Source organism: Physella acuta, unplaced genomic scaffold, assembly GCF_028476545.2.
Source record: "Physella acuta isolate Inbredline_101_S28 unplaced genomic scaffold, ASM2847654v3 ptg000345l, whole genome shotgun sequence".
Classification (NCBI taxonomy): Eukaryota; Metazoa; Mollusca; class Gastropoda; family Physidae; genus Physella; species Physella acuta.
Genome location: NW_026731864.1, coordinates 354,078 through 368,993, shown reverse-complemented (window position 1 = coordinate 368,993; position 14,916 = coordinate 354,078). Strand labels below are relative to the sequence as shown.

The following is a 14,916-nucleotide window of genomic DNA, read 5'->3' as shown; positions in this document are numbered from 1 at the left end:
AGAGTGGTCGCCGTGATTTCATCTAAACCAATAACTTGCTGACTGCCTTCAGTACTTGTCGGCAGAAAACTTTCAACTCGTAAACTATCAGCACGTTTTGACGTTTGTGCTGGTTCTGCTAGGTTAGAGTCGACTTCAGGGACTGAGCCAAAGCTAGTGGCAGCCTTAGTCTGAGACTGACAAAACTCACTACCAACTCTATCAGACAACAAACTATCTTCATCTCTATACCGATCCTCGGAAACTACTACACTAGCCTGAGAGAAAACAGAGACAGATTCTGGAAAGTCAAACAACCCACTAAGCTGCGCCTCCTCCTCTAGCCTAAGTAAATCCCGTTCCCTCCTGATCTCTAATAGTTTAACCTCATGTATTCTCAGTTTCTCTAAACTTTGAATATCATTTTCCTTACAAGATTCTGACATAAATATATCCCTCCTGATCTCTAATAACTTCTCCTCTTGTTCTCTTGCAATCTCTAACAACTTAACTTGATACTTTCTCTTAATTTCTTCTACTCTAATGCGTCCTATCTCGTAGTATTCTATAGAGACTAGACACTCCTCCTCTAATCTACCTGTATTTACCAACTCAACAACAATATGATCTCGTAGAACTTTATCTCTATCCGAGACATCAACCTCTAGTCCTAGTTGCTCAACTAGACACAACAACTCTAAGCGACAAAACTTGTCTAAAACTTCTAGAGTTGGACACTCAATAAAACTCATTAGGTCCATGACTCACACTTACGGAACTTATCCAGCTAAATGGTGGCGGTTAACTAAGAAAATGTGGCTCACACAAAAACTTTAACTTAAACATTACAAGTACGGCTATCACCTTTGACACTTTAAATAGGTAGACACCAGCTATACTGGGCCAACCAAACTAAATCATCCAGCTACACTGGATCACAGACGATTTACTCACGTATACTGGGAATTGACCCTCCAGCTATACTGAGCAAATCAGAAAACTCCAGTTCCACTGGATCACACAAGAACATTCGAGTATACTGGGCATTAATCCCTCCAGCTATACCGAATCAACAAAAAAAAAAGAACAACTTCTAATGAATAAATCAGTGTCAACACAAAGGTGATAAGCTCGCTACTTACTCAATGTTTGGAAAACTCTCTCTGATTCCGTGAACAACTTTACTGTCACTACTCATAAAACTTAAACTAAAACACAAGCTCGTGAGCCCCCAACTGAACATGGCATCAAAAGAAACTATTCAACTATGGCCTCGTTGTCTATTCAATTCCGGACGCTAGCCACCAATTCTGTTACGACTCCCTTCTCTAATCCTTTCGAACTAGTCAGGGAATCGTAAACAAGAAGAAAAATAAAAATAAAAATGAACGCCACTTCAGTAATTTCTATTTATTTCCACAAATTACAACACTTAAAGTTAACCCGCCACCAAAGTACAACAATCAGAAATATACACAAATAGCTACAAACAACTAAAGTTCTTAGTACGACTACCCTACTTGTCCCTAACTGTCTAACTAGCCTAGGTCTACTACAGTACAGGCATCTCTTGGTTGTCCACTAGCTCACAGAGACGCCCCATGTCTGTCTCGTCTAGACCTAGCTATCCGAGTCCGTCTCCGTGTGTGACTCGTGAGCTCTGACTGAGTGTCTCTCCAGAGTGTCTGTCTCCCCCTCCTTAAATAACGGACTCACGAATGTCCAGGTGCGGGGCTAATTATGCACCAACACTTCCCACTCAAGCCTAACCTAATTAAATGTCGCCAACAGGTCTGGGGTACCTGATTAAATTGTCAGACCCTGCTAATATACTACCCTCATTGATGCCGTCGTCCGTAAATGTAACCTAATTCTAACACGTGCCTCGTTGATTGTCTCCATCTAGACCTGTTCAATCTGGGTCACGTCTGTTGTCAACCCTACCCTGCTATATACGCCCCCACAGTCGTAACACCTCGCAGACTGCCATCTACCCCTCCTAAAATAGTCCAGTCGAGGTGCAGGGGTCTATGTCCTGACTTAACCTCTCGTACGGCTTTTCCCTACATTTACATACCTATTACCAGGCCAGGCGATTCAGGTGAGAAGGGGGGGGGGGTGTAACCCGCTAGCATCAACAATAACATCCCACCCTTTGTCTCTTTCACGACCTGCGCCAGTCCGTGGCATCTCTCATTACGGCCTGGCCCGACCACAAAAAAGGGGGTTCACGTCGAGAGTTCTCCCCATCCATAAATCTCTAGGTGACACCCTAATTAACCCACGTTCAACCATGTCCAAAAAAAGGTAAGATCCCCCTCATGGGATCGTAACAATATATATAGCTTAAAGCCAAATAATTCAGTAAACTGTAAACAGAGCAATTGTTGGAGTAGGGGAGATTATTTTAAAAAAAATTATTAATAGATAACAACAATACAAGTTTTAAGACCCCCCCCCCCTCCCCTCATATCCCATCACCGTGGCACACGATTCACACGACTGACAGCGCTACCAAAGCCCCACTCCGGCAGATTGTCTTTGCTTAACGCTCAATGTCGTGCTTTGATTCTAAAGTCACATAACTCGTGTCGTCTTCTGATTTTATTTGTTATCTCTCTTTGCTGTCACTGGCTGACTTTGTTCATCACTTTGTCCTTCGTGTAAACATACGGTGTCCTACATGGCAGGAAATCGCTGTCCTACATCTAAGGACATCACTGTGTCCTACATCTAAGGACATCACTGTGTCCAACGTCACTATGTCCTACATCTAAGGACATCATTGTGACCTACATCTAAGGACATCATTGTGACCTACATCTTAGGACATCATTGTGTCCTACATCTTAGGACATCATTGTGTCCTACATCTAAGGACATCATTGTGTCCTACATCTAAGGACATCGTTGTGTCCTACATCTTAGGACATCATTGTGCAACATCTAAGGACATCACTGTGCCCTACATCTAAGGACATCGTTGTGACCTACATCTAAGGACATCATTGTGTCCTACAAGGACATCATTGTGTCCTACATCTAAGGACATCATTGTGACCTACATCTAAGGACATCATTGTGTCCTACATCTAAGGACATCATTGTGACCTACATCTAAGGACATCATTGTGTCCTACAAGGACATCATTGTGTCCTACATCTAAGGACATCATTGTGACCTACATCTAAGGACATCGTTGTGTCCTACATAAATAAAGACATCATTGTGACCTACATCTAAGGACATCATTGTGTCCTACATCTAAGGACATTGCTGTTTTTTTCCATCCTGTCATCCGCCCCTCTCCTAAAACAACGAACACAGACAGAACAAACAAGATAAAAACGATTGTCCAGATTTTACACTGGTGGGCTGCCAAAATCTGACTTGTCTTTTTGTAACGATTGTTGATCTACAGGAGACACCCACAATGGCTTAACATGAGACGGAATACACGTGACATGTAATATACGTCATCACATCTTGAAACATCTTTGACGCGTCAATTATATTAGTATATTTACAATATAACCAAACATCTGTGACGTGTCAATTATATTAGTATATTTACAATATAACCAAACATCTTTGACGTGTCAATTATTTTAGTATATTTACAATATAACCAAACATCTTTCACCTCTACATTGTCGTAGGAAGGAGTTTTGAGTGTGTACATGTGTGTGTGTGTGTATGCGTGTATGTATGCGTGTGTGTATGTTTGTTTTTTAACCCCCCCCCCCCCCCCACCACATGACAAAACCCCACTTTGAATTGTGTACCAGGCAAATATTTTCTTGCAATAGTAGGAGACCGGCTGACGTCATTTACTGAAATGTGAATCTTCAAACAGGGTCAATATTTTTTAAGTCTACTTTTCCACATGTCCGACTTTAAAAAAAACAACATCCTCACCGTTTCTTCACTACACTTTTGTCCATGACACATGTCAGTATTGTCTATGACACATGTCACTTATGTCGCGATGACAGCAGGTACTGTTCAAACAACTCGTCATCACCGAACTAAGACTACAGTTGATAATTCAACAAAAACATCCTAGAGATCGGTGACAATTTTCCTGTCGTCACTCTGGCAACAAGTGTTTGTTTTTGTTATCTGGCCAACGTTGTCAGATATCGGATGTTATTGTGCCGGTCCTCTTTTGAAAACTTTTGTTTTTATAAACCTTTACTGTCGTCTCTGCTCGTGACATGTCTAATGCAACGATTTCTCTTAAACTTTACAGATATATTCGTCTCTTACGACATTTAAAATTTCAATGGTAATTAAAAAGTTGAGTGGTAATCTATCGTTTTAGGTAGGCCTACGTCAAATCGCCCGCGACTAGTAATGTGAAAAACAGGTGACTCCTTACATTGTAATAATTATTTCACATTTTGAGGAGAATTTATGTTTTGAAAAATACAAAAATGTTTCCTTGTTTCATTTATGTACCTGTTTTTAAACAATTGAACTAAAACTTTTCACTAATAAATGAACACCAGCGATGTTTCCAACAGATGCAACCATGCTCATTTACTATAACACAGCCAATCATCTTGTAAAAGGCGGAAGTCACTCTATTTTACAAATGGCTGCTGTTTATATAGCAAATCTTGCTTGCAGACACTGCTGTTTAAAGTTAATTTCTGGCCTATATTGATATATTTAACCATTGATTTAGGTTTATTATTCATTTATCTATAATATTTGACACAAACATATCACAATATACAATATTACAGCCTTGATAATGAGGTAACGTTTTCGTACATTAATAGCCGCGGGCGATTTTACGTACCCAAAACGATAGATTACCAGTTGAGTTTACTAGACTCAATAATAAAAGGGAAGACAATCTGATTAAAATAACATAACTCTTATGAAAAACGAGTTTGTTTTATTTTTTAAATTTTCCATGCAATTAAAAGCTTGTTGCTTCAACAAAAAAAATGTATTTACAGACAGGTTCGACTCGTTAAAATCTTTTCAATAGCTAACTGCCGCCTATCATCAATGCTATTTTATTTCCTTCAATGTTTCATAACAAATATTATGTGGTGTAGCTTTAAACTATTAACTATTACAGTGTAGTGTGGTGTAGCCTATCTTTTTAGTATCTTACTTATCTTTATTTAAACTATTACAGTTTAGTGTGGTGTAGCCTATCTACTTATCTTTAAACTATTAACTATTACAGTGTAGTGTAGTGTGGTGTAGCCTATCTTACTTATCTTTATTTAAACTATTACAGTTTAGTGTGGTGTAGCCTATCTTTAAACTATTACAGTTTAGTGTAGCCTATCTTACTTATCTTTAAACTAAATCTCTACCTGCTCTCTGGATGCTTTTATGCCTCAGCTTCCCCCACACAATCATTCCATGATTGTTTACATTCATCTTGTAACAGGCATCAGATGATTGTTTGAATTGGAATATTTTAAATCATTAATTTCTGCTTTTTACAAGCTTTTACTTACTTTACGTCAGTTTGTTTGTGGATTTGTGGCAAATCTTGTAACTAATTTCTTACTCACTTCTCATGTAGTGATTTTGTTCAAACTTTCCAGATACGTTCGTCTTTGATGACAGTACACGGATACCTTTTTTTTTTTTTTTAAATCAAATCATACATCAGATTTATCATTAAAAATTTCTAAAAATCAATAATAAAAGGGGAGATAACTAGCTAGACATGTTTGTCCAATCAGTCTGCTGAGCTCTGGTTCACGCATGTGTGGTCAAGGCTGGCTGTCTGGGTTTTGTCCACAAACTAGGGACAACTGTCTTTTGAAGCTATTGGTCGGGTTTCGAAACAAGTATTTTTAATCGTAACCTTGAACAAATGACTAAATAGTGGAAAATAAAACAAATATAAAGAACATTTACAATAACGAGCTTTTGAATGCACCGAACATAAGAAAATACAACACTTTAATAAAATCTTTTGTCGCCCATGAGATCTCTTACGTATTTTAGTAACCAAAGCTTGACTGAGTCGACACGGTCTACAACTAGTACAACTACAAGCCACCAGTCATGACTTTTTTCCTGTGGAAAAAATTGAAAACTGCTTCACTGGTTGCTATCTTGTACAGATTTTTTAATAATTTCTGTGATCTTTTTGCTAACATATGGTGCATAAAAATGTGTTTAACAATTAATTAAAATAAGAGCTAACAACATCATCATATATTTCTTTATAGACCTAGCTTTACATGTTCAATTTGGTTGAACTAACCAGTAAGCCTATTATTATTAGTTACAGTTAAATGTTACTTCTTTTTGTTCAATCAAATTAATTTTTAAAAAATGCTCAACTTTTTAAAATGGTTTCTTATGTTTGTAAATACGTTTTATCACACTCTACATTCACACGTTATAATAATCTCAAAAAACATTGTGCATTCACTTAAAGAAAAAATTTATTTCAACCTAAAAAAATGTATTGAGCCAATATTTAAGATCTAGTTGCAATCATGGACCATTATAAGTGAAGACACCTTTAAAGCCTTACCCACTATGATAGTAAACAATGCCATGTTCCTTATGATTGTCAGTGAGAGTGAATCAACTATATGATGCTCTTATAACTTATAGTGATAGATTAACTACAACATGATCAAACATTCTTGTAGTGATGTTAAAAAAAAACAATATAAATCTGTTTAAATGGTTATGCCACTCTTTACAATTAGAAGCTAAAAGATCAACAGCACTGCATGATTCCAGTATAATACACTTCAACACAACATGGTAGATGAAAAGATGTGAAACTATCTAACTAAACTGTTAAAGACTTTACTTTAGAAACATGAAACCTTCTTGGTAAAAATCCTTACCCATCATACATTATCAGCAGCACTAACCTAATGAGATAGGTCAAAGATTTTAAAACATGACACAATAAAAAATCATCATAATACAATTTTGGAAGACAACGTAAAAGATATATTATAAATAAGAAAAAAAATGTAAAATATGTATTTTATGATATGCTATATTAAATAATAATTCTGTAAAAATTTAAAAAAATAGTAAAAGTAATAAATTTTAGATATTAAGAATTATTATGAGAGCCTGGACAAACAAGTCCAAGCAAAAAAAAAAAAACCATGCTAAAACTCTTGGGGGTAAACGATATAAATTAATATTTTCAGTTGAAATATGTCTAACTTAAACTTTTAAACTTACTGGTATTAATATGTAGTTAATACTTAGTATCAATCATTAGGGGTGATTTAGTAAATAAATTTGTTACATATTAAAACACATGTTATTATCACATAAATGTAACACCAGTATGTGAAAACAAACACCAAACATTTCTACAACACAATGATTGTCTTATGGCACAGGCCACAAAGTTTTTACCATGTTAAAAAAACCTGAATTTATTTCAATTTTAAAATGACATAGGATAAAAGAAAACTTACACCTAAAGCAAAACTTTCATTGACAGAATAAAGTATCTTCACTTAATGATGTAAGTATTATTTAATTTTCAAATCTCTACACTCAACCTTGATCAACAGATTGAAGAAATAGACAATTATTATCACTATTCTGATGAATAGACAATTATTATCACTATTCTGAAGCCAACTTTTGTTATGACTACAATAACTTCTGGGGGTATTGGGCTTCAGTTTGGTAATAAAAAAATTAACAGATTTTTCTGTTAAGCCTTGATAAGACACTAGTCTTTCTGGAAACTTGATTTATCATCTGATATGTTGTTAACTAAATAATACAACGTAATATCACAATCATAATTTTTATTTTATTTAAATATACATTTTTGTTAAAATCATGTTTCTTTCACCAAATAGATAAAAACCAATTGACCATTTATTTTTTGATAAATTTGGCCAAAACAATAAATAAAAATCAAAGCAACATTCACATACTTTTAAAAGTGTTGAGAATAAGTAACTGTAAACTACATAACATAACAAAATTATTTTAAGAAATACATTATCTCTTTACTTACTTTGTTAAAAATAGAAAAATAATAAATTGTTGTTATATGTGTATTCAAAGTCATATTTATATATCAGTCAATTCAAATGCAATACACGCGTTTAAAAAAATAGAATCTCAATAATTCAATAGTTCTTTGTATTTAAATCTCCTCAAATCTCTTTGGTTAGAAGCTAAAAAAACCAACTAAATAACAACAGTATTGGTTTGTAAAAACATTATTTTAAAATCGACAACTCATTAACTGCAGACTATCAGGAAAATAAATATTTATGAGTATGTTACGATAAATACAACTAATCTTTGTCAGCCATTTTCATACTTCAAACACACACACATGTGCTATGGCAACAACCAAGGTTCCTTAATGCATATACAAACATATCTTTGGATGTGAACTAGTTAGACATCCAGTCACGTACATTAATGCATATATCAACAAATCGTAAATCTTTGGATCTGAACTAGTTAGACATCACCCCACGTACTTTAATGCATATATAAATATATCTTTGGATCTGAACTAGTTAGACATCACCCCACGTACTTTAATGCATATATAAATATATCTTTGGATCTGAACTAGTTAGACATGACCCAACATACCTATATGTATATATAAATACATCTTTGGATCTGAACTAGTTAGACATCACCCAACATACCTATATGTATACATCAACACATCTTTGGATCTGAACTGGCTAGACATCTTAGTGAAAGACTTCATAACTAAACATGTTATGTACAGAATGCCTTGAGATCACCATAGACTGGCTACATGGAAAATATTTCTTTGGTTGGTTCTACTCAAGCCTCTACCACTTTGTATATCACACAAAGATACTTGAACATGCATCTAGCATGTTGGAGATATCTAGTCCATCCATGAAATCATAAATATAACAAAGCTGAGATAAACAATTTAGAGGACTCTGAAAAAATAAAAATGTGAAGAAAAAAAAACAGTTACAGTAGACCTACTTATTTGTGGGGAAAAAACAATAAATTGGCATTGAAAATTTTCAAAGTTTTTTTTTTTTGATGAATAAAATAAATGATTTCAAATTAAAGGTTACGTCTTTTAAAATTTACCATAAAAATATTTTTCTGTAGTCAATGATTTAAAGGCTTTGTTTTTTTATTAATTAAATAACTTTTAAAAATGACTTTATCAAACAGGATGAAAAAGTAAAAACCAAAACTATAATTATCAGCGTCAACATAATAGCCATATCTGTCTCTCTCTACTTTATACCTCTTTTTAAAAGAGCATTGAAGAGAAACTTATATCAAACTGCAATACAAGCTTTTCATTATTTTTATGACATTTGATGGAATAATATAATGATTTGTCAGCATAGCTCATGTTATTGGAATTAGTTGTCAATTAATTAGTTAATAATTAGCAACCGGGCAAACACAACAATGAAAGATTTTTTTTGGTGTGATCTGAGCAGATAGAATCCAAACATCTTTAATGGCATCATAACATGCAACATGTGTATAAATAACTGTGTGACAGCTTTCTTTAGTCCTAAAGCTCTTCATTCTGGCGGTGCATATCTGCTTGGTGCCACTTCCAGGGCGCACTGAATAAAAGTTGTGAACGGCTCTGAAATATTCAAGCCCCTGATTAATTTTTTGCAAACTAAACTAAAATCTTTAACAAAATACTTAGACTATATGAATTGAAGAGTCATTTAGCAAAGCTTGACGTCTAAATTTCGTAGTTCTGAGATAGTGAAATTTTTTTAATAAACTAACTTTTATCATGATTATATTTATTTACAAATGGCAGCTGCAGTGAGGTTAATTCAACTAGTATTAAAACAAATAGTGTTAGTTACCTCACAAGTTAAAGACAGTTATAAATACTATGGACGTTTCGACCCAAGGTCTTCGTCACCACACAACAGTATGGAAATGGTTACAGATTAGACAAAAGACAAACAGTAACACAATTTTGGACTTAGCTCTACAGTGAAAACACGTCTTGTCTAAATGCCATGATATCCAAAAGAAAAGGTCAACTAACACTGTTTTATTACTAATTATATTTATTTAAAAAATTTCATTTTCATGAAACTTTGTCTAACTTAATTTTGCATGCCTTTGTTATTATCAAGCCAGCTTTCTTCATCAGGCCACAAAAATTAGCAAAATCTAGTTTTGACAAACTTTCCAAGATACAAATAAAATGTTATAAAGTTTGAAGTGCTTTTCCTATGATAAGGATAGCTAATTTTTTTAAAATTTTGTCATTAAGATATTAAATCGACTTCAATGTACATTTCATAAAGTTTGACTTCAACAAAATGGTAGTTAGCACAGGCTGTAAGACTCTGAGTCCATCAGTATCTGATTTAAGAGGAACTGTACAATATTCTTTTGATTTTAGGGAATCGTTTTTAATCCATACACATAACTTGTTACAGGTCGATAACTCTTCAAAAGTAAACATTTCAGATTTTAAAAACAAAAAAAAAAATTCAGATCTATTAAAGTAGCCAATAATGCTGTTTTAAAGTAGCTTGCTATAATAAGATTGCTAATTATTATTGCAAGAGAGACATAATCGAGAAAACAACTGAAGTGTCAATATTTACCAAGAAACTTGATTTTAACGTTGAATAAAACAAAGGGAACGTAGAAGAGAAGACCACTCAGGATAAATAACGTAGCATAAAAAAATTCAATTCTTGGCTGCTGAATGATTGGTGCCATGACGAGGTAACAGGAAATGATGAGCACAATGACTGGAATAACTGTTGGGACCTGAAACATAAAGACAAATCTAAACATTTGATGTTTCAAAACAAAATTATTTTACTCTTAGAGGATGATAATGAAAATATAAAAATTCTACAATACATTCTATTTACACTATATATGAATTAAACAGGTAAAATTTCATGGAATAATATTTATTCCAATGGCTAAGAACTATTAAAATTCATGAATTAAAAACAAAAGTTGAACAACAAAAGTGTAATTAAAAAGTAGACCTTACCCTATAGGGCCGTGGAGCATCTGGTCTGGTATATCTTAGCACTAACACTGAGCCCATGGTGGCGCCGTAGAACAGCCAGGCAGCAAAACTAAAGAAATCTATCAGACTGAAGATATCTCCAGGTATCATCATCATTATGGCCACTGTTGTCTGAAATTTTAAATTCTTCTTACATACCATTTTTATGAAAAGATTTTACTGCGTAAGTTCACTACACACCTAATTATTTATAATATAAGACACATAAAACTTATTCTGAGGGTTACAGTTACAATTTTATTTTCCTAGAATAGAAACAAGTTTTTGAGGATAGAAAGAAATTATTAAAAAGAAAAATAAACCTGAAGTAAATGCATAAAGACTACTTTGTACAGAACTACTGACTATAAATAAAACTCAAGGACTACTAACTGTAAGCAACAGTGATGGCAGTGGTGTAGCCTTCTTGACATGGATGTATGAGAACACCTCTGGCAAATGGCCTTCTCTGGCTGCAGCATACACCAGTCTGGAGCAGTAGCATTAAGGTTTACAAACATGGCAAATACAGCTTAAAGATTTGAAGTGGGTTTTTTTTAAGTGAAAACAAAATTCCATAATTAAACCACTATTACAGCAGCTAAAATCAATCTTTACTAAATTCTAAATTGGTAACCATTAGTGGGGGGGGGGGGGGGGGGGCAGGCTTGATGTAAGGTCTAAAAAATAAGTGTGAGAGCTCACCTTCCTCCTGTAAAACATGAACCATTAGCTGCACCAAAAGTTGACAGGGTCACAAATATTGGAATCAAAACAGCTGCTGCTCCGAGTACTTCTGCTCCCCATGTCTGGTAGGTTAAATCATATTAGTTATACACCATTAATTAAGTCAAATTAGGGGAATAAATTAATGGCTAATTAATTTAATTAAATGAAATGAGTATCAAATGGTTACTTTGTAAATAACTGTTAATTTAATTAAGCCAGATGAATTTTAACAGCTGTTAGACAGATTAGCTACAAATGTCCAATAACATATATCAACAATAGAATGTTAAACAGTTACCAGCAAGAAACACAATAGTATCACATATATAATTTCTGATACCAATTCTGATGTAAGTAAAGAGAGTAGAAAGTATGTAAACAAACCGCGGCTACAGCATTAGATGCCAATAATGTCTCCTTAGACATGACAGCGAGATAGGAGAGATTGGTCAGCAAGTAGCACAATGTCACCAGTGGGATCCCAAGCATTATAGCACGGGGTAAATTGCTGAAAAAAACATCGTCATACTGAGCACATCATTAGAAGTGGAGCTGAAGGGTCGTCCATAAATGACATCACTCTTATGGGGAGTTCAAATTTTGTGAAGGGAGGGGGGTTTGTTGTGCGTTTTAAAAGCAATGCTAGTAACAGAATTTTAGCCATAAATTTACATTTTTAAAAATGTGTTTTTGTAAATTTTTAAAGAAATTGATGAATAACACTGCAAGTTGTAGGCTGAGGTGAGACATCAATTTAGGGGCAGTTTGGCTTTTTGTGACCATGGGGAAGGAGGTAAATATTTTAAAAAGTCATTTATGTATGACCCTTAGGGGTCGGCGTGGTTGAGTCGTAAAGCTCATGGTTGCTAAACCGGAAAGTCTCGAGTTCGAACCCTCGGGCAGATGAGGCTCGTTAGCTGGGGACAGCCACTCTTCTAGGAGAGACAACTCCAAAATCAAACAACTGCTGCCTTGTAGTTTGTTCTTGGTTGGACAAAGGCTATGGAAGCAAATCCAAAAAGAAAAGCAGGCTGAAATTGGAGTCAATGGCCTCATGGCGCAAAACCAGTTGACACATATCCTTAATTGTGTTGGAGGGGGATCCCTTCCAACACTAAAATTAAGAACGAAGAAGAAGAAAGAAGTATGACCCTTAAAATAAAATAGATTTAGCAAAATTAATAATTATTTTCTGTTTTAAAAATATGTTTTAATTAAGGTATAGAAAGGTTGAAAAATGTTTGCTTACACATAAGGGTTTTTCAGCTCTTCTGTTGCATAGTTCAAATTATTCCTGAAATTATGTGGTCATACATTACAAGATAATTTAATGATGCTTCTAACTACAAGTCTAACAGTTTTGTTAGTAATTACATTAAGCCATTAAAAAATAAAAATGGCAGGGTAAAGAGATCATTTTAAGTAGATAGCCTACTGTTATTATATTTTAAAATAATTTTAATATCTTAAAAAAAAAAAAATGGTGTTCACATGTAAATTTTGATAAAATGCAATAATTAACTTTTTTTTTATTTTAAAAATAAATGTATGAAAATATGTCTAGTTCTTGTTAAAATGTAAAGTCAAAAACCTACCATCCATCATAAGCCCATAGACCATCATAGAATGCAAGAGCAATACTGGATACATCACGGGATGTGTCTTCAAATCCTTCATTGATGTATTCTGTGCTACCTGAAAAATAATACAAAGAATACAAAATAATTAATACAAAAAGCAAAAACAAAACAAAAAATTACTGAGTTAAAAATTACTTTGAGAATGAATACAAAAAACCTAATGTCATCATGTGGTATACTTGCGATATTTAAATGGTAAAAATTTTAAACAATTTACAGCATTTTGAAAAGATGGCTAAAAAGTTTGATGTCAATCGCAATTAAAACCTCACCTCTAAATATCATGACAAATCCACCAAGAACAATAACTCCAACAGCCATCAGTTTGGCAAGTGTGAAGAAGTTCTGTACTCTGGTAGCTAGAGCAACACTGTAACAATTGACAGCTGCCACAAGGCCTTACAAAGCAAAAAAAACATTTGGATTCTTTAACAAACTCACAGAACACAAACAGATATACAAGATCTGACTTAAATGCAAAACTGAGTTACCACTGTCTCAAAGATTTAGATAACATCTCAATAGTCTCTAAGATATGGATAACATCTCAATTAAAGTACTTAAGCTATTAAAACAAAGCCAACTCTAGCAGTTAAGGCCCTTGACTAGTCTCTAGACTCACATATGCAGATAACAGACAAAAGTTTAATCAATGCCATTGGAGGTTCACAGCCGTGATAGAATGGTTCTACAGCGTAGATACCAAAGCTCAGGGAGATGACAGCAAATAGGCAGGGCTTGAGGACAAAGACAGAAACCCAGGAAAACAAGAACGCTGGCACAGGTGCGATCCACCTGGGCAGTCCCTTCCCAGCTTCCATCAGGTAGGCGTACTCAGCGCCAGACTTGGTGATCATGGTGCCGAGTTCAGCGTAGGCTAGGGCACCTGTGTAGAATAGAAAAGTAAAACAATTGTAAACTGTGATACTGAAAATTGACGTAGTATTTATAAGTTTGATTTTTAAATATTGTGAAATGTAAATGCTAACAATGGTACAGTTATCTATAAGGAAAAATGGAACTTAATGACAAGCTAAATTCTTCAAAGTAGTTGGGTTATCCTGGGAGTTCTGAGTCAGAGGAATTTTGAACAAACTAGAAAAAAATGAATAATGAGCATCTTTTCAAATTGTATATATGATGAGCATAATTTGTTTCTTTAGCTCATGTGGCGACCTTTTAAAAAAGAATAGCTTTTTTAAAAGCAGATTAATTTTTTATTTTAAAAAAGAGCAAATTATTAGTTCAACTTGTTTTAATTTTTATATCCTGATAAACATTACATTCTTAAAAAGATAATTCAAAATTCATCTAGTTTTTTATCAAACAAAATCCATTTTTTATTTTTTTTAAACATGAATACAAGATTGTAAGTAAAACAAAGCGTTGAGCAGCTGAAGGTATTTAACTGAAAATATTTACATTAATCAAACAATAAAAAAAAGATTAATTAAATTGTAAAGACTAAAACAAGAGACAAACAATGATCAGAAATAATGTAAAACATTTAATAATTAGCTGTTTAAAACAGGATGAAAACAGAACAT

General features: G+C 34.0%; 1 protein-coding gene across 1 annotated transcript in view; it reads right to left on the bottom strand.

The window, feature by feature from the left end:
• Positions 1-6,393: 6,393 nt before the first annotated feature.
• Positions 6,394-14,916, bottom strand: part of LOC131941092 (b(0,+)-type amino acid transporter 1) — a 43,949-nt gene continuing 35,426 nt past the window's right edge. The window contains exons 7-16 of the mRNA XM_059300089.1: positions 13,992-14,255; positions 13,642-13,767; positions 13,325-13,424; positions 12,979-13,023; positions 12,114-12,237; positions 11,706-11,809; positions 11,394-11,490; positions 10,983-11,132; positions 10,579-10,747; positions 6,394-9,584 (exon numbers count right to left, since the gene is read on the bottom strand). Of these exons, the coding sequence (XP_059156072.1) occupies positions 9,517-9,584; positions 10,579-10,747; positions 10,983-11,132; positions 11,394-11,490; positions 11,706-11,809; positions 12,114-12,237; positions 12,979-13,023; positions 13,325-13,424; positions 13,642-13,767; positions 13,992-14,255 (1,247 nt within the window). The 3' untranslated portion in view covers positions 6,394-9,516. The remainder of the gene's footprint in view (positions 9,585-10,578; positions 10,748-10,982; positions 11,133-11,393; positions 11,491-11,705; positions 11,810-12,113; positions 12,238-12,978; positions 13,024-13,324; positions 13,425-13,641; positions 13,768-13,991; positions 14,256-14,916) is intronic.